This window comes from Phyllopteryx taeniolatus, chromosome 15 (assembly GCF_024500385.1).
Source record: "Phyllopteryx taeniolatus isolate TA_2022b chromosome 15, UOR_Ptae_1.2, whole genome shotgun sequence".
In the NCBI taxonomy this organism is placed as follows: Eukaryota; Metazoa; Chordata; class Actinopteri; order Syngnathiformes; family Syngnathidae; genus Phyllopteryx; species Phyllopteryx taeniolatus.
The window spans coordinates 20,145,576-20,172,646 of record NC_084516.1 but is presented as its reverse complement, the minus strand read 5'-3'; the positions used below and the strand labels follow the sequence as shown (position 1 = coordinate 20,172,646).

Below are 27,071 nucleotides of genomic sequence, written 5' to 3'. Positions count from 1 at the left end.
CCGGAGCCTATCCCGGCTGACGACACCCCGAACCGGTCGCCAGTCAGTCACAGGGGAACATGGACAACCGTTCGCACTCACGTTCACACACGTTCGCCACTGAGTGGGAACTGAACCCACATTGCCTGCACCGAAGTCAGTACCACTACACCGTCAGTGCAATAATAATAATAATAATAATATCAGGGTTCCGTGCAAAAGGGCACTTTATTCATCCAGGGCTGAAGCACTAGTAGGGGCAGTCTCTGCACGCCCTGATCTCATGACATCTGGCCTTCCAGAAAAACCTGAATCTGAATCACAATCCTCTTTATTTGCCAAGTATGTCCAAAAAAACCCACAAGGAATTTGTCTCCGCTGGTCTCGGAGCCGCTCAAAGTACGACAACAGACGCTCGATTGACAGAGAACGCTTTGGAGACAGAAAGAAAATGCCAATCCGTATCCTCTCTTGCGGAGTTTCACTCGGATGCCGGCGCGCTTCCCCCTTCGTCGCCTACGTTTCCTACGGTGAGTAACTCAGGGGAAAAAACTGAGCGGATTTGCTGGAAGAAACTCCCTGATGTTTCGAAAGTCTTCCCTTGTGTAAGTGAGTCGCGTAATGTCTCCGAAGACGAACGAAAAGCACAAAATCCACCATAGCCGATACTCGAGAGCATGTAGCCGAGGCGTCCGCACGGATGAGCACCATCTTGGAAAGTCCAGACTGAAATGCTGCGGCATGACCTCCTCCATTGCTGCTGCATTCAAACAAGCGTGGGCCAAAATGGATGAGATGCCAAAGACTTCCAGTTGCCACTTACATAACAATCTTGATTTCAGTTGTTGCTGCCCAACCGTTCACACAGGGCGAGGGAACTTTGAGTTGGTTTTTTTTACTTATTGAATGAAATCAACATTTCAAATGGACTTAGTGTAGCTTTGTCTGATATTTATGTTTGATTATTTTACAGATTAGAATGGGGAAACTATGCAAAAGAATAAAAAAAAAAACCTAATGAGAGAAGGTGGCAAATACTTTTTCAGCAAATGTCATGAACATGGTTAGGGCGACGGCGAGGAACGCAAGGCAAGAACATGGTGGACCCAATTGCAGGGAAGCAGGGAGGCAAGGCAGGAGTGCGGGAATCTCAAAATAATAATATTTAATCACAATGATAAAACAACAGGCGACTATGACAAAAACAACTGGCGACTATGACATGGCAAGACATGCGACAACGACACTGAAAGAATCCAGGGAACTAAATACAAACAAATTGACGAGACAACGAGGAACACCTGGACAAGACGAGTGGCTAGAGAGAGCTGATTGGTCGACACAAAGTAGACGAGAACAGGTGGACACAACAACCTAATGAGCACACGACAAACATGGAACACAGGAAAACATGGAACAAAACTAAACAACCCAAACCAAAACACAGACCATGACAGCAAACTCCTTTTCAGGCTTGAATATCTGTCTGGTCTGATAAAAGCAAAAACTATTGCTTATGTGGGCCTCGTGAAATATTTCCGAGTCACTTTTGTGCCAGGAAATCATTTTGCCGAGCATATTCCTTCAGTTCATGAAAACATTTCACGGCAAGCTGTAATCACTCCGAGCGCTTAACAAGGCTTCCAGCATGCACCTAATAGGCTTAGCTGCGTATGAATGAGCGCCTCGCCGAGTCAGCGGTATTCCGCAAATGGAAGCTAAATGCTCCATGAACAGATGAGCTGTTAGTCACGTTTATATTCTTGTTTCCACAACAGGTTGAATGCCTTCAAGCTTATTTCATGTACGTGTTTTCGCCCTTTCAGATCACGCTATTGAGTGAGTTTGCCTTTTTGCTCCGTCATCAATCAATCGTCAAGAGTTACTTACTATCTTATGCGATGATCTCAATTGAAGGAATTGAAAGAACATCTAACATCATGCTGTAATATATAGTGGGGGTAAAAAAAAAACAACAACAAATATTGACACTTTCTTGTGTTTACACTTGTTCTAAGAATAGCCTTATACAGTAGTGTGTGTGTGTGTGTGTGTGTGTGTGTGTTGTTTGGGGCCATCAGCTACAGATGAGCAGTTTCCCCACGCGGGTAGACGTACTCTCGTACTCTCGTACTCTTGTACTCTTGCGGCTGGCTGTACAATGTCTAGGCGTTGGTTGGACATCCATCACGAATGTCTGCGGTGTCGAGAGCGCATTGAAAGTACATTTTGACACCAGCGCGGCCCGAGCCCCGCACGACGACTTCTTCCTACTGTTGGGAAAGGAGCGCTCTTATATTTTGGGACGTTAACTCTCCTGTGAGGGAGGGCAGATGCTGCAATCGAATTGAAATACATTTCTCAATAAGCGTTTTTTTCCTAGACCTTTCTTATAACACTACCCCTATTTCTCTAAGTACCTCGGTGGTCATAAGAATCCTAATGATAATATGAATAGTTGTGACATCTGTTTCCGTTTCAGAATGGGCCGATTGCTGCCCCTGGTGGCTATTTGCAAAATAGCATGCACATTGGCAAACGTGTCTTGGGATTGTAAATGGAAAGGAACACCACAGAGGTATTAAGTGTTATGAACAACCATAACACGTTTGAACGAATACGAAAATCAAATGAAGCTTCAAGATTGGGAGCGAAAAAAATCAAGCCGTTGTTTCCGCTCTCGCACGTGCACGAGGCTTTTTATTTCTGCGTTTTCTTCTCCAGATTCTCGGAATCTTTTGATATCATGGATATAATGTTGATGAAATCCCGAAATTCGTTGTTCTGAAATTGTTGGGCTATTTGCTCAGGCAGTTGTTGGTTCAAAAGGCAGTGAACCCTATAAGGCCATCCTTGCTTATGAGCAACTGATCCATTTTATACAGAAATCTTTCTGCCATACTATCACAGCCCCTTTTTCAGCAGACGTGGATGCCTCTCACCCTTGCTTCAGGCACTTTCCCAAGAAGGGAAAGGGGAGGAATCATTCGCCACCGCTGCTGCCCGGATCCGATAGGCAGCGCAAAAATGCCTCCGGTTGATGTTTGTGAGTGTTGCCCTCATTCAGCCAAACATCCAACGACACAAATGTGCCACCTCGATCCTGTAAGGGCTTTCTTAACAACATTGGCGCGCATTCCATAACAGGCTTCACAAGGATGAAGTCTGTCTATTGTCATAGCTGAAATTGGTTGGGTGGCTGAAGTGCCTGCTCAGCCTACGAGTGAGTGTTTGGTGCCCGTGTGCCGCATGCAGATGGATGACTGGAGCCGGGCCACTGCAAGCGGTGGTTGCGGTAACAAAAGCTCGAAAATCAGGCTGGCTGTGCTCACTCTCCCAAAGTAGCAATTGTCAAGGAGGAACGAGCCCTTTTATTGAGCTTTTGAACTGCCACTCAGCAGATCCAAGACAAGAAGCTGGAACTTATTACTTTCTATCTTGTAACATTTTTCGAGCGTTATAAGCGCACGCTACTGAACATTTTTGCTGAGGCACACTACTGAAATAGTCTCAAGCACTATGTGTGTATGAACATATTGATACCCATCTTTTGACACCTGCAGGACATTCTTTGGCCACAATAGCCAAAAAGGAAATGAACATCGAGTTATTTGTTGTTAGTTGTTTGTGGTTGACATTGGGATTTGACAACAATTATATGGGATTTCACTGAAACGGTTTGGCCTGGGTAAGGACAAATAGTCGTTTTTTTTGCGCTCAGATCCAATTTTTGTTTTGCAGATGTCACGCACTCCCTTTTTTTTTTTTTTTTTTTTTTCTTGTAAAGCATTTACAGCACATGGTATTCGGATACCGTTTGCTCTTCACAACCAGCTCGGTCTCCTGCCGTTTCCCACCGTGACACACACACACACCTCTGCAGCACACCGACCACCAATCCTCTGCCAGTTGGGTGAGCGTGTGTCGCTTTCAATGTCACACTGCTCACGAACCATGCTAATTTTGATGCTGCAGACATATGCCAAATTAAAGAATACAGTGACTGAAATAACTCGGAACTGAGAAGAACTGAAAATTAACCAGGCATTGTTTTATTTTTGTGGTCCAACACAATTGGGGAAAAAAAATCCAACTGGTTTGCCATCAACCGAACTTTTACTGAGCCGCTTCTCCTCACTCGTGTCGTATTTATAAGGTGCCTTCCGAGCCACTCAAATTCAATTCAAATGGTTAAAATACAATGAAATATACAGTACCAAAAAATATCCATATACAATTAAGAACTGAACAGTTTGCAGCAGACCAGCGACTGTCAGGACAACAGGAACAGGAACAGAATAACAGTGGAAACAACAATCAAAGGGAACAGGCCTGCCCGAAAAGGAAGGTTTTCAGGTGAGAGAAAACTGGATCCGTGGGGGTCCGTGTTCCTGATGTCTGGAAATATTTCATATTTTTGTTTGCACAATCTTTTGAGGCAATCGCTGCATCAAATGATTTCATCGGGTATCTTGGCACATGAATTGCTCCGGTTGTCTCGAGATCAAAGGTGGCCTTCTCCAGGCTGCGTTTTTCAGCTCCTTTCACATATGGACAAAAGGACTCGGATCAGGATTCTTCACAACGGTCCGACGTTTTGGTCCTGAATACGTGAAAGAAAGGCTACTGGGATATAAACCCAGTCGGGCTCTGAGATCGACAGACACGGGTCGAGTTCCAAGAAAAACATGCTCAAGCAGCATTTAGCTGTTATGCTGCGCACAAATGGAAGAAGTGGGGGATGTTTTGAAGTCCAGGTTACACCTTCTTTCCTATTCCTCCTGCTTTTTAGAGCATTTCCACTTTGAAATATTTCTGGCACTGTACATTTGTTGTCTCTTTCTTTGTTTTGAAATGGTTTTAATAATGTAAAGCACATTGAGATCCCTTCTACATGAATTTGCTTTGTTCGTAGCCATTCTTGGATGTTTCGAGCTGTGCTTTTTGGATCTCGAGCCTGTTGGAAAGAAAAAAATCTCAACGCAATCGTCATGTCACTTGACGCAGAGAAAGCTTTCAAGAAAGTCCTGCTTGCAGTACTTCGCAAATTTGGCTTTGGAGATTCATTTATACATTGGATAGCAACATTATACAATTCGCCGAAAGCAACGGTCGCCGCAAATTGGACGACTTGACAAAGTTTTGCATTTCAATGAGGAACCAGAGAAGGACGTCCACTCTCACCAACGCTATTCGCAATATTCATTGAACCGCTCGCTCGCTGCCGCTATACGTCAGAATGCTAAACTCTGACATTTGCAATTTCCGGATTCCACTTTCCCCAAGATTGCGCATACTTGCCGACTTAAGCATATTTGACCTCCCTAATAAATATTCCCAATCATGACTCGTTGCGTTAGCTACCGCTAAGGAAACATTCTATTAAACTGGGGAGGAAAAACAAGCTATTAACATCAATCAGTGGCTAAATCTCATCATAGAATATATCGCGTTAGAAAAAATATCGGCAGAACGAAGAAATCTATGACATATATACGTAGAGAGCTGGTCACTTTTCCTCAACGTGCTGAATCGAGGCGAGGCCCTTGATTCTTTTGCCTGTGGAGTGTGCCATCTGACAATAACAAGACTGTCTTCGTATGTGTGAAAGTAAACTTTACAATCTTCTATTCTTTGTTGTTGTTGTTGTTGTTTTATTAAATTGAGTGATTTTTTCCCCCGCCCACACATTTTAGATGGGTTTGCATGGTGAGAGGACACATGCACGGAATGGGGATCTTCTTCTCTCGTCCCTGCGTTTGCGGTTCCGGCGTCTGTGGGGGCGGGACTTTCTTCACTCCTTCCCGATCTCGGGGCTGGGGGGTTGGGGGGAACCACTGGGGTATTGGCGGCGTGATGGTGACTCGCCCGTGTCCCGTGGGTGCTGGAGCGGTGCCAGCTGGCGCCCACCTGGGTCCCCCGCTCTGGCTGATGGTAGGGGCGGTGGGGCCCCCCTGTCGCTCCTCAGGCCTGCTTCCTCCTCTTCTCTCCCGTCCTTGCGTCCCGCTGCAGGTGGTCCCCTGCGGGCTGTGGGGCCTGCTGTGTTTTTTTTTGTCCTTGCCTGGTTTGGGTCCCTACGGCCCCCACCGGGTGGCCAGTTGTCGGGGCGCCTCGGTGGGGCCGGCGGAGCGCCTCGGGTCCCTCGGCGTGGGACGTGTCTTGTCCACCGGGCCGCTCTCGCGCGGACCCCCGGGCCCGATCTCGCCCCTCGTTTGATTGTGTGGGATCCTCAGCCTCCGCGGTGCGGGCACAGCAATTACAGCACACGTCTGTCAGTCTTTGTGAATTTGTCAAATTCACTTGCATGATTCCGCAGGCACACACCCCTGGGACTCTTTCACTGGGCGTGGGGCCACTCGCTTATTGTGACAAATAACTCATGAATATGCAAATGACTTGTATATAATGCTAAGAAACCACAGCGGAAGCTTAAAAACTCCACAGTGACACAGTAAAACTGTTCCGGCATAAAAGGCCTACAGATCCTCCATTCTGCTTGGCCTAACAGCCGAACAGGACAAAAAAAAAAAGAAATCTATCTGCGTATAGATTGATTTTTTGTTCTGACAGAAGTGCAAAGCAAAGCAGATTTATTTATAGAGCACATTCCATACACAAGGTAACTCAATCTGCTTTACTTGATTAAAAGCATTTCAAAACATCAACAAAAAACAGCTCAGAAACATTTAAAAAACAAAGCGAAAAATACAAGTACAATTAAAACAACGTACAGTGCAAGAAATAGCATTTAAAACTGAAAATGCTCTCAAACACAGAAGAGTTTTTAACCTGGACCAAAAACATGCATTCATTGGAGACTCTAAATTGCCCGTAGGTGTGACTGTGAGTGCGAATGGTTGATTGTTTGTTTGTATGTGCCCTGCGATTGGCTGGCAACCGGTTCAGGGCGGACCCCGCCTCCTGCCCGATCGCAGCCGGGATGGAGGAGAAGCGGCTCACCAAATGGATGGATGGATGGATAAAGTATCATTTCAATGTTTTTTCAACAACCCTCTTACTTTTGTAGCTAATTGTATATATAAAGTGCGTTTCAACACAAATACAAGTTGACAAATCAATGTTGTTAGATTATTCACATTTATGAAAGGAGTCATTTCAAGTCAGAGCTTTCTTGTAATGCTTATTTGTCTTGTTTGTATGGAATGTTCTGTTTCCAATCACCTAGACTGCACCCGGCTGTCAAACTCCTCAAGTTTGCAGATGACACCGCTGTCATCGGCCTCATCGAGGACGGTGACGAGTCTGCGTAGCGGCCGGAGCTGCGGTGCGGCCGACGCCACCTGGAGCTGAACACGCTCGAGACCGTAGAGATGATGGTGGACTTCAGGAGGCATCCTTCGCCACAGCTGCCCCTCACGTTGTCCAGCCGCCTTGTGTCAACCGTCGAGACCTTCAAGTTACAGTACACAATTACAATCTCTCAGGACCTGAAGTGGGCGACCAACATCAACTCCGTCCTCAAAAAGGCCCAGCGGAGGATGTAGTCCCTGCGGCTTCTGAGGACGCACGGCCTGCCGCCGGAGCTGCTGAGGCGGTTCTACACAGCGGTCGTCGAATCGGTCCTGTGTTCTTCCATCACAGTCTGGTTCGGTGCTGCTACAAAAAAGGACAAACTCCGACTGCGACGGACAATCCAAACTGCTGAAAGGATTGTCGGTACCCCCCCTACCCACCCTCGAGGACTTGCACGCTGCCGGAACTAAGACAAGCGCGTGCAAAATCCTCTCGGACCCTCCGCATCCCGGTCAGCGGCTCTTCCGCCTCCTTCCCTCAGGTAGGCGCTACTGAACTAGCAGACATTCCAACAGCTTGTTCCCTCTCGCCATCAACTTCTTAAACAGCTAACCTACAATTCCATTGCAACATGCTGGCATTTTTTTTGTCTTTTTGTCTCGAGTTTGTTGTCGCATGTTCTCCCCATGTTTTAGGTGTGAATGTGAGCGTGCATCGTTCTTTGCCTCCGGAGCCCCGGGATGGACGGACGGATGGTTACCCATTTACTTATGTGTGATGACCGGGGCAGTTTTTTTTTGTGGGATGAGAAATACTACCTCTTGAGTGTTTATACAGGCTGGCAGACTCCTAAATCCTGAATTCCCAGTCTTTGAATCCCTCACAGGGGATACAACAGGGTTGCAGTTGGCATTCTGCTGATCGCTAACAGCCCAGTGCATGCCAACCTCTCCACTACATCGTTGATAGATTCAGCTCTTCGTGATGCAGTCGCTTTGCCATGCAAATTCTTCCTATGCTGGGGATAAAATCGGAAATGCCCAGAAAAGCGTGCACTGTCGTGGTCTACGTCAATGATCGTCTCGCATGTGCACATGCTCGATTTTTGAGACAACTCTTACTCACTCATTAAACGTGATTGAAAATGACTGGGAAACTGTTGAAAAGGACTGGACATGAGTGGCACTCTAGAAAACTGCATTTTCCCCTTCGTCAAATGGGCACAGCCACAACCGTTTTGTTTGCTCCAATTTGTTGGCCAGCTGCTGGGTACCCGAAGAAATTCGCTCTCAACTCCTCCTGGGAAACAATTTTTTTTTGTTTTTTTGCTTCCATCTGTGGGAGAGGTGTAGCTTTAAGCCTCGGGCAAAAGCCGCCAGCCTAACTGCGGCCCATCATAGTACTTCCGACGGAGTTTCCCACGAGTCATCAATACCGTAGACCTGAGAAATATGCCAAGCTCATTAGGCGCAGTCCGTGTGAAAGTGTTGCAGGTGACTGGAAATGCTCAAAATCTGTTGACGAGATCAATGTCAAGCCGACTGTGCGAGTTTGCGTATCTTGGCTTGTAGTTCTGGAAAAATACAATTTGTTTAATTCAGTTTGCAAAATGCTACCTAAGATTAACTCCGATCATTAGAAATGCGTGCAATGAAAGCATTTTACTGTTTGAATCAACCAACAGCGCGCCCACCTTCACCTTCCCTTCCTTGACGACATTCAGCTTGCAAGTGTTGGCCGCGGTCCTAATGTGGGACATTAAAACGTGCATCAAGAACCTTTCAAATCAACTTCGCATTTTTGATAATCCCTTCAGATAAACATAGAAAAGATAAATGCAGTACTGTTCAAAAGAATTAGTAAACAATTTTAAATGCCACACAGGTTTCGAAAAGTTAACTAACAGACACATTTCGTGTTTCAATAATAAGTTCACCCCGATGCAAGTCTAGCAAAGCTAAATTTAAAAAAAATAAAAATCAATGTACAAGAATTCAACCACAGGTGAGTCAAATCATCAGAACTCAGAAAATGATTGAGAGATGAATACAAAAGACTCAAAGGGACCGCTGTATAGCTCAAGAAGAATTTCTCTTGCAATGTTCTTTTATATTTGAAGGCAGGCTATTGATTGATTCACTACATCTCCAGGTGAAATAAATGAAGTGGAAAAAGAATCCTGAATATCCTTCTCTAGCTGCAGCACTACAGGGATGCTTTCGACGGACCGCATGCGTGTGTGTGTGCGCTGCATCCAGGAGAACTCAGAAATGCCATCTGAAGCGTGTATGTGCGTGCGTCTCGCAGAGCACATACGCATGTACGCGCACACACACACACACGCGCGCGGAAAGGCCAACAAGGCAACGTAATAGACGGCAGCATAAGTCACAAGATTCATATGTGCATTTCTTCACTGTTTGATATCAGATGCTTTTCATCCAATGTCATTTTCATTCCATGATTGCAGTTACATTACCATTTGAATATTTAGACATTGTCAGGTTGTAGGAAATACTTGATGTTGAATGGAATTGTTCCTGCTGGCGGTCAAGTCTGCCTTTAGGTTTTATTCCACACTTCCTGTGTTTGTCCACTGTGGACGGATTACTGATACAAAATGGAAGCCTTTGCTGTGTATTGATACTGCCAATGCAAGTGTTGTATTCCCAATCCATCCAATTCACTGAAGCAACTAATGTGCATATTGAATTGCTCTGGCACCATCTACTGTACATTGTCTTCATTTAGGTTAGGCTGTACATTAGCACACGGAGCAAAGCAGTGATCAATTGGATGAGTCGGAAAGTGGAACACATTTAGGAACACTAAGGAAAGAAATCTCGGACATTCCATGTTTAAAAATTCTTCGTATTCACATTCAGGTTGAAGTCATCATTTTGCCATTAACGTCTGAATCGCTCATTTCACATTTAATCGGGTGTAATGGGAAAATGACACACTTATGAAGTCATTTGATGAAGGATTAAACGCTTGATTTAGTTATGATGTGCTGATTGAAAGACAATTCGATGTTTTCTTTTTTAAACCCTTTTTCTTGAGGCCATTACGGGGAACTCGAATTCAATCATTCCCAGCAGTTATCTTCATTGCACTGGGGAAGTGTAATGTTTCTTTTTGGAGGCGTATGATTCTTTTTTTTCTTTTTCTGGGTTACCGTGCAAAAACATCGACCACCAACCGAGGACACGTACATTATTGGGGAATTTTAACATTCTAGCAAATAAAAACAGAGTTCAATCCATACAGGCATATCATATTTATAGTTGACGAGAATTGTATAGATTGCGCTATATTCCTAATGGTGCTTAATGTTGTTTCCTCAAAATTGATCAGTATGAATACATGATCAATTTATGAATAATTCAACGAATTATTGGCGGGGCCCCAATCACCACACACCAGCAAAACGTCCTTCGTAGAATTCCAATTTCTCTCGTAACATTTCAAACGGTCCGGCAGGTGCAGGCAAGGTAGCGCCACATACATTTTCCTGGTCATGTCACACTTGCAGAATGACTTGTTGCTACCCAGGATATGCGGAGCACATGACATTCTTTTATGCCCGGAAGCTGCCGCACACACCGCCGAGCGTGGATTAGGTTATCCTGAGGAGCGGAGCCACCGTACGGGTCGCAGCACTTACGCCCCGGCTCTCAAAACGCAAGTCGGCACTGTGAACCGCTCGAAAAACCAGGCACCCAGAGTAGGCCGCAGGGGCCCAATGCCACCCTCCTAGCCAACCGCCCAACTGGCAGTCGTCGGTCGTACAGGACCGGCCCGAGTGGTTTAGCGCAATCAACTTCCGAGTCCCCCGTTTTGCCTGAAAGTTTTCGGCCTGATACACACACACTTGGATAACTGACACTTCTCGAGGGCATTTGATAAACGATCATCAAAAGCGATCACGAGGAGAATTTCCTATATTGAGCTTGACAATGTGAAATGAGTCATTGTAAGCGGTGAGATTTATGTATAATCTTTAATGAGGTTATTTACAATTTCCCCACAAAGTCATCAAAATTCTATCAATGATTAGGCAGACATTAGTTGAAGGTCAAATAGAAGGCATCTTGATGGAACAAGTAGTTAAATGGTGTGGAATACTGGTCCAGCTGGAAATAGAAGTTGAAAGTCATTGATACCAAATATGTACGTCATGTTTTCTGCCACCCGCACGCAATAGAAACGCAACCACCAAACTGGGACTGCAGCCACTCGGTAGGCCTCCATAGAAACGGCAGCGATAGAACAGAACACAGAGCGCGGGGGTGACTTTAGTTCACATTCAGTCGTGCGGACCTCCGCTCCATGACAACGCGACAAGGTTAAGCTTGGGTCTTTCACACGAGGCCGGAAATCGCTTCAGACAAACGGTTTGAATCCCGTCAGTACCGGTAGATGAGGTGGAAAGCACACCCGCTTGAGGAAAATGACGAGCAACTAAACACGACAAACAGCAGTGAAAACAACATTTGATGATGGACAGACGATGCGTGGATATTGACAGGCAAGTAGAGAATGAGGATATCTTCATGTCTGCGTGCTAAAAGTGGAATCAGAATCAGCGTATTGAGGCACATTAGTATTTGATTCACCTATTCTGCTCGTTTATCCTTTTCGCTCTCTAAAATTAAAATCCTCACAAAATGTCAAATACTTCCTTCCTTGAGGAACAACCAAAAAAGGCTTCTGCCACAAACGTGCCCTGAAAATGTGACTATCAGCAAATTACTCCACCTGGCAGAATTTTCTCAGTAGCTCTCACAAACATTTGGGCTCAGATAAAGTTATTCTTTCGATGAAATATTACTGAAAAAAAAGTCGAAAGAAAGCGCTGACATCAAAATCTTGTCATTGTGTAGGATATTCCTTCGATAAATTCCATCCCAAGGACTTCCCCTCATGTTAAGTTTGGTTGATAACTATACCTTTCGGGGGGGCGGACCAAATATCGTGTCAATTCATACAAGGCTATCTATTTTGCAATACCCCGCCCCAAGCTAGTGATAGCTCATAAACAGAACCACAGTAAGTGCACAACATGAAAATGATACATTAGCACCGACAAAGTCAAACGTGACATTTCCATTCATCAGCGGAATGAGCTTTTGTGATGTTTGTAATATAGGGGTGCCTTGAGATACAGTACGAGTGAGCCAAGATCCAGAATTGTCCAGCTGATTCTTTGCATTTGCTTTTGACAACCACAAAATAGCATCCCAGATAATATATTAAGAAACACGCATCTATTCTTTATTCTCTGAGAAGACTGAGGAGCCGAGACCACCTCCACGTACTGGATATGTCTGCATCATACTGCCCCCGGTGGCAAAGGCGTGCACACCAGAAGGAGCGGCATAATGTAAAAAAGAAATTCTCAACATTTAATCAGGTCGCTACTGAATGCTTTTATAAAGCACAACATTACCGTGTAGGAGGCTGGGATGGCTTGATGGCATTTCCATTCATTCCAACGGGGAAAGTTGATTTGAGATACAAGTGTTTAAAGAGCGTGGTCACGGTACAAACCAAATTTGTACCTCAAGGCACCATAGTAGCGATGTGTACAACATTCAAACTGTGACCTTTCCAAGGTGTGACAGCCATGGTACAAAAACTATTTATACAAAGTGTACCGATGACCCCCCCCCCGCACTAAAACAGGGATTGAGCTGGACCCAGAAGTGGGTCCTGAATCTTAACAACATGCTTTGGACAGTTTAATTCTCCCAAGTTTGGATGATTTTGGTTTGGAAGACTTGCTGGAGAAAGAACATCTGCAATGTCGTGTTGTGTGGAAATCGGATGACTTTTTAAAATGACAGCTTTAATCACATATTACAACTTCTTTCTTTTCAGTCTTAGAACAGAAACTGCGAGACAGATTCAACATCTGACATTACAGATGTTCTCGCGGATTAATGGACAAAACTATCAGTGTCCAAATAGTTCCATCTTTTGAATTTTGGAACATAGGGCAATTTAAAGGCCAGCTTTGCTCCATCTACTTGGCTCTCTTGATGAGCAAAAGCATTCTGGGGCTTCCCAGCTCTTTGGCATGCATCTTGGTGCCATTCCAATAAAACATGATTAACAAAGTGGCCCCACAAATCTTCCGAAAACCTGCAGTTGTTTGTGATCCTAGAGTACAGTCCAGTCATTCATATTATTTTGGACCGTGAATATGTCTGTATGAGTGAAGTGGCTACCTATTTAACATTCTGAAATTTCAAACTGCTTGCATAAAGCCTGATGGATTTGTAGTCATTTCTAGAACCTCAATGAACTGCATGGTTCTGATCCTGAATATTTCTGACAGAACGAAAACAGCAGATGAATTTCTCCAAAGTACTCAAAGAGTCATATTCCATACAGTAATTGCCAAAAATCTTCTTAATGATGTCAATCAAGAATTCCAATCAAACACAAAGAAATGTGGATGCCCCTCAGGTGAAAAAGACCTTCTGATGTCATGACAAGCCCCGGTCGGCCCTACTCCCAAACCAAACCAAATGTATTTACAGAAGAGACCAGCTCAGACATTTTCCTTAGGAAACATTGAGCAGAAATTCCTCCATATGAAAAAGGTACCAAAGTATAGGTGGCCTGCACAGACCTGGGTCACTGGCCTGCACAGTAGTCCAGTGGTGTCAGTAGCTCGGCGGCACGGCACGCCTGACTGAGGAACGCTTCAAGTCTTACGAAGACCCCACAGCATGATAGAAGTACAAACCTCCCGTACGGTGCCATCACTCGGGCGGTGTGGGCCATATGGGGAGCGGGTGGGCCTCAGTGTTGAAGACATATTTGTCCAGACTGAGAAGCTCCATGTCGTCAGAGAAGAGCAGGTAGAAGTACTTCAACGTCTCACCCAGAAAGAAACTCTCCATCTTGTCTCTAGGCTCCGGGTTCTCCGGGTCACGGACGTTGTTGATCGATGTGTAACCGCCGTCGGACACCTGCATAAAAGGGGGGTTGGCTCGAATATATCATTATGGCAAAAGATGCTTTGGAATATTAAAATATTGGGAAGTCAAAATCAGGCCGTCGAATTTACACATTACCTAACATTTTAAATCTAACGAGTGATGTCTTTTTCAGTGTGACTGTTTAGTATGACATTACGACCTTACAGTAAGGGTGCACTTGTCAGTGTGAGTTTGGATCAGCGCAATTCAGTCACATTATATGGACTCGTTTCACTGGCTGTTGAAGCGCTGGGATTTTTGGCTTCTTCCATTTTTCCACTATTTGAAATGGTACAGGAAGCTAACCGGATACTAACTGGCTGAGTTTGGAAGTGCAATTAGTCTACTCCAAATTTGAAGAATTCCTCAAATGTGGCTTACATTTACAGAAAATGAAGAAATTGGCCTTCTTTTGGAAAGATAAAGTGATGCCAAGTTGTACACAGTGGTGTGAAAAAATATTGGCCTAAAATTTTTTCCACTTTGTTTACTATCATCAAACACATACATATTGGACAAATATAAACCAAGTGAACTTCAAATGCTGCTTTGAAATGGTGATTTCAATTATTAAGGGAAAAAAAAAACACTATTCAAAGTTACCTGACACTCTGTGAAAAAGTAATTACCCCCTTCATTAAATTATGACTTAATCGGTCTGGAAAGGGTTTCAAAAGCCTTTTCTAAAGCTTTAGGATTCCAGCGAACCACAGCGAGAGCCATTATGCTCACGTGGAGAAAATATGGAACAGTGGTGAACTTTCCCAGGAGTGGTGGCCTCCAAAGATTACCCTAAGAGACAGACCAGCAATGACTCATGCAGGAGGCCACAAAGAAACTCACGACAACTTCTAAAGAACTGCAGGCCTCCCTTGCCTCAGTTAAGGTCAGTGTTCATCAGAGAACAATAAGGAAGAGACTGGACAAAAATGGCATCCATGGCAGATTTCCAAGGCCAAAACCACTGCTGACCAAAAAGGAACAAAGGGCTGTCTTACTTTTGCAAAAAAACATCTGACTTTTGGGAGAATATTATATGAAAGTTTAGCTTTTTGGAAGATGTGCGTCTCTCGTTACATCTGGTGTAAAAGTAGCGCAGCATTTCTCTTGCTCTTTGAATTATTCTTTGCTAGCAAGGCTGTCGATGTTCATTCATATTACCCTGGTGTACTTGTTGAAACTCTGCAGAATTTCCCATCCCCACTCTCTGTATTTGGGGTTCTTTGTCAATCTATACATGTAGAAGAGACTTTCCACTGTCTCGGGTCTCAGCAGGTTATGTCGGTCTGCAGGCTGTATTTAAAACAAAACAAAATGTTGTCAACACTGAAATCATTTGAAAAGATAAAAACAGTATGCCAACCAAGTCATGCAATATGCAGTTGCAAGAAAACGTAAACCCTGTGGTCTGACTCTGATCATCACAACTGTCTGACTGAACTAAAATCCAATCAACTACATTATCATGCTTTTATTAGACACATTCTTGGAAACATTCACAGTGCAGGGTACAAAAAGTAGAATTTCTTTCATCATTCAAGTCGATAAACCCAGACTCCAATCAATGTTACGAGATTGGAGGTGGTGAAGCTACCTTATGACAAAAAGAAATGCACACCAGTTTTGAGGTTCATATCCTCAGGAAGCGTTGCCTGATGTGAACCCTACCTCGCACAAAAGGAAGAAATGTTTTAACTCGCAATGAAACCTGCCGCCGCAGCAGGCGTGCTCAAATTTGAAAATGTTCAATTTGGGCGGTAGGGCGCTGTGACGTCATCTCAGTGCATCCAAACGGAGAGATGCTGGTGATTGTCACATGTCCGCCAATGGCGAACATAAGACTTATTATACAGCACTTTTAAGTTGTGCGTAGTAAAGCAGCTCCAACTACCAGAGACAAATTCCTGTTTTTGACATACTTAGCAACTAAAGATTATTCTGATTCTGATATTTCTATATACAGCGGCTGAAATAAGTATTTAACATGTCACCATTTTTAAAAAAAAATATATTTCCAAAGGTGCTATTGACATGAAAATTTCACCAGATGTTAAGAACAACCCAAGTAATCCATATATCCAAAGAAAATGAAATTGTGTGTAATGTGAAATAGCACAGGCCAAAGTTATTGAACACGCCTACTGGTATTCATTTTATAATTATACTGTTAAAAGCCTTCGTTTGCAATGACAGCTTCAAGACTCGTCCTGTATGGAGAAACTAGTTGCATGCATTGCTCTGGTGTCATTTAGGCCCATTCCTCCACACAAGCAATCTTCAAATCTTGAAAGTTCCATGGGGTCCTTTTATGGACCTTGAGTTTCTGTTCTTTCCATCGATTTTCGATTGGATTCAAGTCAGGTGATTGGCTGGGCCATTCTAGCAGCTTGATTTTTTTTCTTTGAAACCAATCGAGAGTTTCCTTGGCAGTATGTTTTGGATCATTATCCTGCTGAAATGTCCACCCTCGATCATCCACGTAGATGGCTGCAGATTTTTGTCAAGAATGTCTCGGTACATTTGGCCATTCGTCCTTCCTTCAATAATGTGAAGTTTACCAGTAACATTTGCTGAACAGCAGCTCCAGACCACCTCCGAACTTCACTGTTGGTGTGGCGTTTTTAGGGTGATGTGCAGTGCCATTTCTCCTCCAAACATGGTGTGCATTATGGCATCCCAACAGTTCCATTTTGCTCTCATCCAACCAGACTACATTCTACAAATACATACCAGTATTTAACTGGCTTGTCCAAATGTTGTTTAGCAAACTTTAAACGAGCTTTGACATGCTCCCCCCCCCCCCCCCCCCCCCACCCCCCCAGCAATGGGGTCTTGCGTGCATACAGGCCATGGCGGAAGAGTGCATTACTCACTGTTTTCCTTGTGACAACAGTACCTGCTAATTCCAGGTCTTTTTGAAGGTCTCCACAGGTGGTCCTTGGCTCTTGGACAACTCTTCTGATAATTCTTTGCACTCCTCTGTGTGAAATCTTGCGATGAGCACCTGATCGAGGCAAATTTATGCTTGTATGATTGGCTTTCCACTCATGTATATGGCCTCAACTGGAACGTTCAGAAGCTTAGATATGCGCCTGTAAACAATGCCATCATTATGTTTTGCAACAATTAGTTTGCGATCATGTGATGTGTCTTGACTCACACCTTGGCAATGAGATCTTTTTGTAGGCCATCAATTATGACTGAACCATCTGATATTGATTTGCACTGATTGCTGTTTGATTATTGATAGATTTTAGGTATTGTCTTGGCTTTTCATGCCTTTTTGCACCTCCCTTCATGCGTTCAATACTTTTTCCCTGTGTCATTTCACATTTTTACACAACTTAATTTCTGATCTTATTTGTTCTACATTCGTTGTATGTATGGATTACTTGGGTTGTTCCCAACATCATATATGGAAGTCTATTTAGTGAGAAAAATGGTGACGTGTTAAATACTTATTTCAGCTGCTGTATCTATCTATTCTGATATATATTGGTTGTCACCCAATATATCGGATATCGTCTTTTTTTAAGCCCCCACTATCCGTATCGGCCCCAAAAATCCTATCATCTAATGGCACAAATCATTGCTAACTGACTGTTGGATCTCACCTCAATATGACCAAATCAAAGAAAGACAGTGACTCTTAAAAGGACACATTTTTGAAAGGCCACAATATCAAAAATGTACAGTATAATCGAGATGCGAAGCCTAACCTTGACAATAATGTCATTACTATCAGTGTCGTGCAGGTTGAAGTGAGCGATCTCTGGGCTAAGTCCAGTCTCCATCTGTGTGTACATGTGGTGACAAGTCTCCATCAACTGTACAGCTAAATCCATGTGGTCCCCCGGAAGGTCATTGTAAGATCCCAGTGCCAGGGTTCCTGGCAGGAAGCATACCAGGTGGTCCTGAAAGAACAGGAATTTGATTGAAAGAAGAAACAATGGAAACATTTAACAAGGTTGATATGTTTTTGCTGACTTCAATTTATTTAATTACAAGTAGCAAGGATAAGTTGCTCACTGACATTGCTTAACGGAACGTTAAGGTAACGTGAAGGTTTTCAAGATACAGTGGTTACGTAAAGTCTTTCAGTCTTGGTTATATTGCAGCCATTTGCTAAAATTCTTATTCTTTTCCTTTGGGCTTGTCCCTTTAGGGGTCGCCTCATCGCGTCATCCTTATCCATGTCAGCCTATCTCCTGCCTCCTCCTCTCGAACACCAACTGCTCTCATGTCTTCCCTCACGACATCCATCAAACTTCTCTTTGCTCTTCCTCTAGCTCTCTTGCCTGGCATTCTACCAAGATGCTCACTATTTCTTTCTTAAGACCATCGAAGTCTTCTCTCTCTAACTTTGTCTCCAAAACATCAAACCTTGGCCGTCCCTCTGATGAGCTCATTTCTAATTTGATCCAACCTGGTCACTCCGAGAGCGAACCTCAACATCTTCATTTCCGCCACCTCCAACTCTGCTTCCTGTTGTCTCTTCAGTGCCACTGTCTCTAATCCGTCCATCATGGCTGGCCTCACCACTGTTTTATAAACGTTGCCCTTCCTCCTAGCAGAGACTCTTCTGTCACATAACACACCTGACACCTTCCTCCACCCGTTCCAACCTGCTTGGACCCGTTTCTTCACTTCCTGACCACACTCACCATTGCTCTGGACGGTTGACCCCAAGTATCTCAAGTCCTCCACCCTTGCTATCTCTTCTCCCTGTAGCCTCACTCTTCCCCCACCACCCCTCTCATTTATGCACATATATTCTGTCTTACTTCGGCTAATCTTCATTTCTCTGCTTTCCAGTGCATGCCTCCATCTTTCTAACTGTTCCTCCACCTGCTCCATGCTTTCACTGCAGATCACAATGTCTTCTGCAAACATCATGGTCCACGGGGATTCCAGTCTAACCTCATCTGTCAGCCTATCCATCACCACAACAAACAGGAAGGGGCTCAGGGCTGATCCCTGATGCAGTCCCACCTCTACCTTAAATTCGTCTTGTCAAATCTACAGCACACCTCACCGCTGTTCTGCTGCCCTCGTACATGTCCTGTATTATTCTACCATACTTCTTTGCCACTCCAGACTTCTGCATGCAGTACCACAGTTCCTCCCTGGGTACTCTGTCATAGGCTTTCTCTTGAGCTACAAAGACACAATGTAGCTCCTTCTGACCTCTGTACCTTTCCATCAACATCCTCAAGGCAAATAATGCATCTGTGGTACTCTTTCTAGGCATGAAACCATACTGTTACTTGCAAATACTCACTTCTGTCCTGAGTCTAGCCTCCAATACTCTTTCCCATAACATCATTGTGTGGCTCATCAACTTTTTCCTCTATAGTTCCCACAGCTCTGCACATCACCCTTGTTCTTAAAAATGGACACCAGCACACTTTTCCTCCATTCCTCAGGCATCATATCTCACCCGCTAGAATTCTACCGAACAAGGTGGTCAAAAACTCCACAGCCACCTCTCCTAGATACTTCCATACCTCCACAGGAACGTCATCCGGACCAACTGCTTTTCCATTTTTCATCCTCTTTAATGGCTTTCTAACGTCCCCCTTACTAATCATTGCCACTTCCTGGTCCACCACACTTGGCCTCTTCTACTCTCCCTTCTATCTCATTTTCCTCATTCATCAACTCCTCAAAGTATTCTTTTCCATCTAGCTAGCACACTTACCATGTACAACATCGTAAAATAATTTAAACCCTGCCCCTAAACTTCTAGCCTTACTGCCTTTCCACCTGGTCTCCTGGACACACACTAGATCAACCTTTCTGCTAATCATCATGGCAACCAACTCCTGAGATTTTCCTGTCATAGTCCCAACATTCAAAGTCCCCACATTCAGTTCTAGGCTCTGTGCTTTCCTCGTCTCTTTCTGCCGAAGAACCCGCTTTCCATCTCTTCTTCTGCTTCTACTAAATACTGAGCAATGGGTCTGAATATTTGTGTGTGTGTGATATTTCAGTTTTTCTTCTTTAATCTGCAAAAATGTCAACAATTCCGTATTTTTCCTGGCAATATGGGGTGCTGTGTATACACTGAGGAAAGAAAATGAACTTAAATGATTTTAGCAAATGGCTGCAATATATCAGAGTGAAAAATTTAAGGGGGTCTGAATACCTTCCGTACCAACTGTGTAAAGGAGGAGGAGCTTTACTACCTCCAGACAAGTAACAGTTGAAGACTTGGCAAGTTTTTGTGTTTATTTCTACCATTTTGGGACTGAAGCGATTATGGGACAGCTCTCCAACAAAGGTCAATTTGCGTGGCCCAGTCTGTCTCACAAGGTGTTTTTTTACTCCATTGATTGCTTCAATGTAGTCCTCCAACAGCCTGGCAGAATACAACAATAAAAATAAGACCATCAGATCGATATTAATAAAACCTACTTTTACATTGTTTGAATTTGGCAGAGTTGTACAACACTACAATTTCTAACAAATACCAATATAAAGTAAAATAAACGCAGTATAAAAATGTGCGTTCTCCATCTTCCACTGAAAAGTTGTCCTTACTCATCTTCGGTCTTGCCTCCCTGAATCCACTGCTTGAGCAGGTATTCATAGTAGCTGTCCGCCCTGGCGCCCAGTGTGTAGATGCCTCTGTGAGAGAACTGGCCACTATTGGTGTTGATGAACATTGGTATCAGACCATCGTGTTTGCCCGGAAGCTTGTGAACCTGCTTCATTACCTCATCTACAACCTCCTGAAAAGGGTTACCACAGTAAAACAGAAGTTGTCATGGATACATAAATGTCAAGATAAAAATAGTTAAACTGCCATACGTCATCCATGTTTTTTTACCCAGCACTAGTCCAATGGCCTGAATGGCTATACTGCAGAATAGTACCATGTCACAGAACAGCTTCCTTTTCTTTCCCTTTTAAAAAGACCTTCTTGTGATAAGAGGCATTTGTGTTCTTCCTTTCCCTTTCTAATTATCAAATGGACTGCAGTGTGTCTACTGCCACCCTTTTGGTACTTGACCACTAAAAAGTTGTTACTTTCACAAAAACTGCACCGCTTATAATACTAAATGCAACTGAACTGCTTGTTGGAAACTTGGGAGTGACCACTGATGGAACATCTTTCAAAGGTCCTGTAACTATTTTACATTGAGGGATGATTACAAATTAAACGGTTCAACAAAATGAATCGTCTGAACAGGCTCATGATTTGACAGCGCATTAACTCCTTGGGGCATAGATTTTTGATGAAGTGACAGACATAGATTAAAAGTAATTTACGGAATTGATCATGCTATTAAAACATGCTGTTCACTGCCAGCTCAGTGAAACGCTACCACCAAAACAAAACTCTTGTAATGTCGAAATGAGGTGTGCGCGGGGACAGTGACAGTGTCGCCAAACTGGACTTCAACTACCTTGGTGAGAATAAATCACGTCACCCCTTTCGGCCACAGGAATCTGATAATGCTAGCCCAAAATCTTCATTTACCGACAGCTTGTCTCTGATTTTAACAGCTTTTATATTGGGTGAGTCTTATACTTGCATTCAACAACTTGCTTATGCGAGTCTGGCTTCACTTTTTGTAACAAGACAAACTTTTTTAAATCAACAGACAGATATGACGTACCGCTATAATCGACATGGAGACTTGATTTGACCAAGTCCTAACCAAAAATAGAAACAAGAATTTTAAATTCTACATTTGGAAACATTTAAGTTTTTGTTATTTTGCCTTATTAAAAATGTAATGTTTAAATGACTGCCTTTTGTAGGGCTACTAGAACATTTTCTAAAGGCTGGGAAATGCCGCTTTATGTAACAATATGGAACCACCGTACATTATCTAAACAGAAACATCACAGCACATTTGACTGTTATGATGGCGCTGCCAGTTTCCTGACCTTGTACTGGGGGTCCTGAGTGAGCCGGCTCAGCTCTCTAAATTCCAACTGAATGCTAGTGACCTCTGCCATAGAGCTGTCAGACGTCCATCGAGGCGGGTGAGCTGTTCCTTTCCCGATATTCACGTCAGAGAATGGGATCTTTGAGGGTGTTTTGAAGGCAGGCATCAACCTGGACCCGAGGTCTTTCTGTAAGCAGTGAGGTAAAATTGAGTTCTTTGAATATAGAAGCTGTGTCAGAAACGCTCCAGGTTTGGTGCCACTAAAGATATATTTCAAATCCAAACTACAAACTAAAAGTTTTCCCCTATAAAGTAATCCCCTGGAGTAGAACACACTTTCCCAGCCTTTGTCTGCCAAACCTCCATGCACTCCTGGATGGATTCTTCTAGGATCATCTGCAGCTCCATTGTCACGGGCTATCTTAATGTCGTACACGTCTTCAAAATGGGTCGCAAAGAAAAATCACATTGCCAAGGCAATTTGAGCAGGCGCTCTCGCCTGTTCTTGCGCACTGAACAAGGCAAACAAGGCAGGATCTCTTTTATAGACGCACACATTAAAAGGGGAAAACTTGTAGGTTGGGTTAGAAATGTGTCTTTTGCGACACCAGTCCCGGAATGTTACTGACCCAGCTTGTAATTCTCCAAGAAAATCGACTTAGAAGTATCATCAGCACAACAGTAAAACCGAAATCTGCATTTTCACCGATGAAAATGTTGACACCGCTCAAAGAGAGGCGAGCTGCCTGTTGCTGGATGACTTACAGCTTTATTTAGGAACAGCTGGTCTCCAGTTAGATGGTAGGTGCTCAGCAGACCACCAAGAACACGTATGGTTGTCTCGAAAAGATTTACATCCACATTTTGGTTGAACGAGAGCTCCTTCTCTATCCATTGCTTTGCCTCTGCAAACTCTGTGGCACAGAATACAAATACAATATAAAACGTTACACAGAGCAGAATATGATTTAAAGCAAAGCAAAGCAAATGTATTTATATAGCGCATTTCATACAACAAGCTAACTCAATGTGCTTTACATGATTAATAGCATTTAAAAGAAAAGAAAAAACAGCTTAAACATTTAAAACAAATACAAATATAAATACAATTAAAACAGCACACAGTGCAGGAAATATAATTTATAAGTGGAAATGAGAAAAAAAGAGGGTTTTTAACCTGGACTTAAAAACAAAACAAGCCCCAATCTTGTGTCATTCAGCATAACAACTCAATGCTGCTTCACCATGTTTGCTTCGGACTCTGTGCTCCGCTATTTGACCCGAGTCTGTCGATCTTCGAGCCCTACTGGGTTTATATCCCATTAGCATTGATTTCATGTATTCAGGAACTAAACCAGTTAAGAGATTTATAGACTAATAGCAGAACTTTAAAATCTATTCTAAAGCTGACTGGGAGCCAGTGTAATTGAGTAATATGTTTTGAACTCTTTGTCCTGGGCAGAACCCGAGCTGCAGCTGTTTAATGCTCTTTTGGGGGAGTCCAGTCGGAAGACCATTTCAAGGATTAAAGCTAGTAGAGATCAATAGGGTGCGTGTGATGGAGTGTAACGTTATACAGTGCAGTAAAACCTACGGCAAGGACTGTCTCACACTTTTGATTTGCATTACATTTTTACACATCACGAATTCCAAAGGACACATTGAATGAAAAGCCTTGCCCTGAGAATAGAAAAACGATCCACTGAATCAGTGGTGTAAATTTGATGGGAAAGGTAGGCGTGGACAAAACATTTTTGGGTGCCTCAAATATGCATAAAACAACAGCCTCCAACAGTGGTTCTCAAAGTGTGGTATGGGGCAGACACCATTGAGCGCAGGGGTGTCAAAAACATGTTTTGGTCATTGGCCACATCATAGTTATGATTTTCTTCAGAGGGCCCTTATGACGATGAAAACCATTTCATGTAGAGTCACCTCTACATATTATTTCTGCTTTCAAGAGACTCGTTGCACAGTGCGCTGACTGCTCTTTGCCGGTGGGGATAACTGATTTGTCAAACATTCACTGCCATCGACGGCTTTAGAAGTGAAATATCCATGTTAACTGGGAAGGCTGGCAGTGAATAAGTTAAAGCATCTAAGCGATTGGGCCACCCAAGTGTCATTTACAGTGTTGACCCACTAGTGCACTGCTGTAATTGACAGGGGTTTTTCGCATTGTATTAGTGCTTGTCGAGTCTCCGTTCATTATCGTGTTACATTTTTTTTGGGATGTGGGAAGAAACCGGAGCGCCCGGAGAAAACCCACACAGGCACGGGGAGAACATGCAAACTCCACACAGGCGGAACCCCGGACCTCAGAACTGTGAGGCAGACGCTCTAACCAGTCGTCCACCGTGCCGCCCATTTAGGAATCATTCCACCTAAATGGGAAATAATTGAAATGAAATGGTTCCAGGTCAAAGACAAACAGCACCTTCTTTCAAGTCCATAATCCACATCGTGTCCAGGGAATCAATGAGGGTCAAACCCAGACCAAACCACTCGCTATAAGACTTTGAGATAGGCTTGAGCTCATCGTGACCCCAGGCGTAGTCCTTGTATCCCTTCCACGCGTGTCGAAAGGCATCACGTACGGCCTCCAACCTGTCCACAGCTCCAGATGAAGCTATGAACAGAAAGGGATGACAGTAAATATTTAGTCTCTGCTTTGTCTATCATCCCATCGCTGAATCAGGTGTGAGATAGATACCATGCAGATAGTTGTGTACAGACCCTTTCCAAAAACTTTGAATATCATGGAAAAGTATATTTCCATAATTAATAATTAAGTTAAACTTTCATTGATTATAGATTCAGGGCCCACAATTTAAACTATTTCAAGTATTTATTTGTTTATTTGTTTTTTTTTTTTAAATAATATTGAGCTTCCAGCTCATAAAACCCACGAAATAAGGAATTCAAAAAATGTGAATACTGTGAAGAAATCAGCCCAAGTTTTGCAGGCCATAAATATTTTAAACTGAGTGTCACACACTAATCAACTACTAAACTCAAAGCACCTTCACAGGTTTCCCCAGCTGTCATTGAATTACCTCAGTTGGGTTCAATATGGGGAAGACTGACAACTGGCCAGAAGACCATCATCGATACCCTCCATAGGATGGGTAAGCCACAAAGGTTCATAGCTGAGGAGGGTGGCTGTTCAAAGAGTGCTGTGTTTCAAGCATATCAATGGAAAGTCTAGTGGAAGGACAAAATGTAGCAGGAGACGATGCACCAGCAAAAGGAAAATAAATAAATCAATACATTCAAAATTGATGACAGTGGGCTTCAGGGGATTATCGAACAGAGAAGATTCAAGACTTTAGCAGAGATTAGGCCCAAACGTATTGTGAGGGTCTGCCTTGGTGGTCGCTGCAGCAAAAACTCGGGCATGGGAGGAGTTCGGTGAGGCCATGGAGAAAGACTTCCAGACGGCTTCGAGGAAATTCTGGTCCACCATCCGGCGTCTCGGGAGAGGGAAGCAGTGCGCCATCAACACTGTGTATAGTGGAGATGAGGGGCTGTTGACCTCGACTCGGCATGTTGCGATTCGGTGGGGAGAATACTTTGAAGAGGCGTGTCCACTAGGACAGCCCTACAATATCCAGAGGCTTTAGGAACTCCGGGCGAATCTCATCCACTCCTCCATTTGGGGAAGGATCTCATCCCGACCTGGAGAGGGCACGCCACCCGCAGTTCAAATATCTCGGGGTCTTGTTCATGAGGGATGGAAGAATGGAACGGGAGATCGACAGGCGGATCGGTGCAGCGTCTGCAGTGATGCGGGCTTTGTATTGGTTCGTTGTGCTGAAGGAGGAGTTAAGCCGAAAGGCGAAGCTCTCCATTTACCGGTGGATCTACGTTCCTACCCTCACCTATGGTCACGAGCTGTGGGTCGTGACCGAAAGAACAAGATCCCGGATACAAGCGGCCGAAATGAGTTTCCGCCGCAGAGATAGGGTGAGAAGCTCGGTCATCCGGGAGTAGCGCTGCTGCTCCTCCGCATTGAGAGGAGGTGATGTGGCTCGGGCATCTGATCAGGATGCCTCCAGGACGCCTCCCTGGTGAGGTGTCCCACCGGAAGGAGACCGCGGGGACGACCCAGGATACGCTGGAGAGACTACATCTCTCGACTTGCCTGGGAACGCCTCGGGATCCCCTCGGGAGAGCTGGAGGAAGTGGCTGTGGAGAGGGAAGTCTGGGCTTCCCTGCTAAAGCTACTGCCCCCGCGACCCGACCTCGGATAAAAGTGGAAGAAAAATGGATGGATGGAATAAACAAATAAATACTAGAAATTGTTTCAATTGTGGGCCCCGAATCTATAATTTATGAAAGTTTAATGTGTTTAAAACTTTTCCATTTTTTGGAAAGGGTCTGTACATATTTGTGGGGAGAAAGAATATACACTGGTTGGAAAAAGTATGTGAACCCTTTGGAATTTCTTACATTTCTGCATAAATTCAAATGCAGTCTCGTCATCTAAATAAGAAAAAAACAAGAGTCTGCTTAAACTCATACCCACACACAATTGTGTTTTCATATTTTTATCGAGCATAACGTAAACATTCACAGGACAGGGAGGAATTGAGTGGAGGACTGCTTTGGCAACAACCAAGCGTTTCCTGAAGGTTCAGATCACAAGTGCACAACGATCATCATGACTTTTGAACCGTTCCTTTTTACAAAAGAGCTGCAGTTCAGCAAGATTCCTGGGATGTCTGGTGTGAATAGCTCTGTTGAGGTCATGCCAGAGACTCTAAATCTGGTTGAGATCCGCACTTTTAGACTGGGCCTCTCATTGATTGGACTCCAGTTTGGCTCACACCTGACTATTATTAGCTCTTGGAGAATCCCTAACCGAAAGGTTTACTTACGTTTACCTCCCAGTCCTGTCGCTCGTTACATGTTATTTTCGATGGAAATACGAAAACATAATTGT

General features: G+C 43.8%; 1 protein-coding gene across 5 annotated transcripts in view; it reads right to left on the bottom strand.

Moving 5' to 3' along the window:
- Positions 1-3,730: 3,730 nt before the first annotated feature.
- Positions 3,731-27,071, bottom strand: part of man1b1a (mannosidase, alpha, class 1B, member 1a) — a 39,903-nt gene continuing 16,562 nt past the window's right edge. For 3 of the 5 annotated variants that reach the window (XM_061799057.1, XM_061799061.1, XM_061799062.1), the window contains 8 exons: positions 24,564-24,755; positions 22,892-23,040; positions 22,125-22,313; positions 20,769-20,959; positions 20,466-20,586; positions 17,945-18,139; positions 15,387-15,518; positions 13,066-14,216 (listed from right to left, as the gene is read on the bottom strand). In XM_061799057.1, the coding sequence (XP_061655041.1) occupies positions 14,007-14,216; positions 15,387-15,518; positions 17,945-18,139; positions 20,466-20,586; positions 20,769-20,959; positions 22,125-22,313; positions 22,892-23,040; positions 24,564-24,755 (1,379 nt within the window). In that variant the 3' untranslated portion in view covers positions 13,066-14,006. Of the gene's footprint in view, positions 7,391-13,065; positions 14,217-15,386; positions 15,519-17,944; positions 18,140-20,465; positions 20,587-20,768; positions 20,960-22,124; positions 22,314-22,891; positions 23,041-24,563; positions 24,756-27,071 lie in introns of those variants that run through there. The other 2 variants (XM_061799058.1, XM_061799060.1) reach the window with 2 other exon arrangements.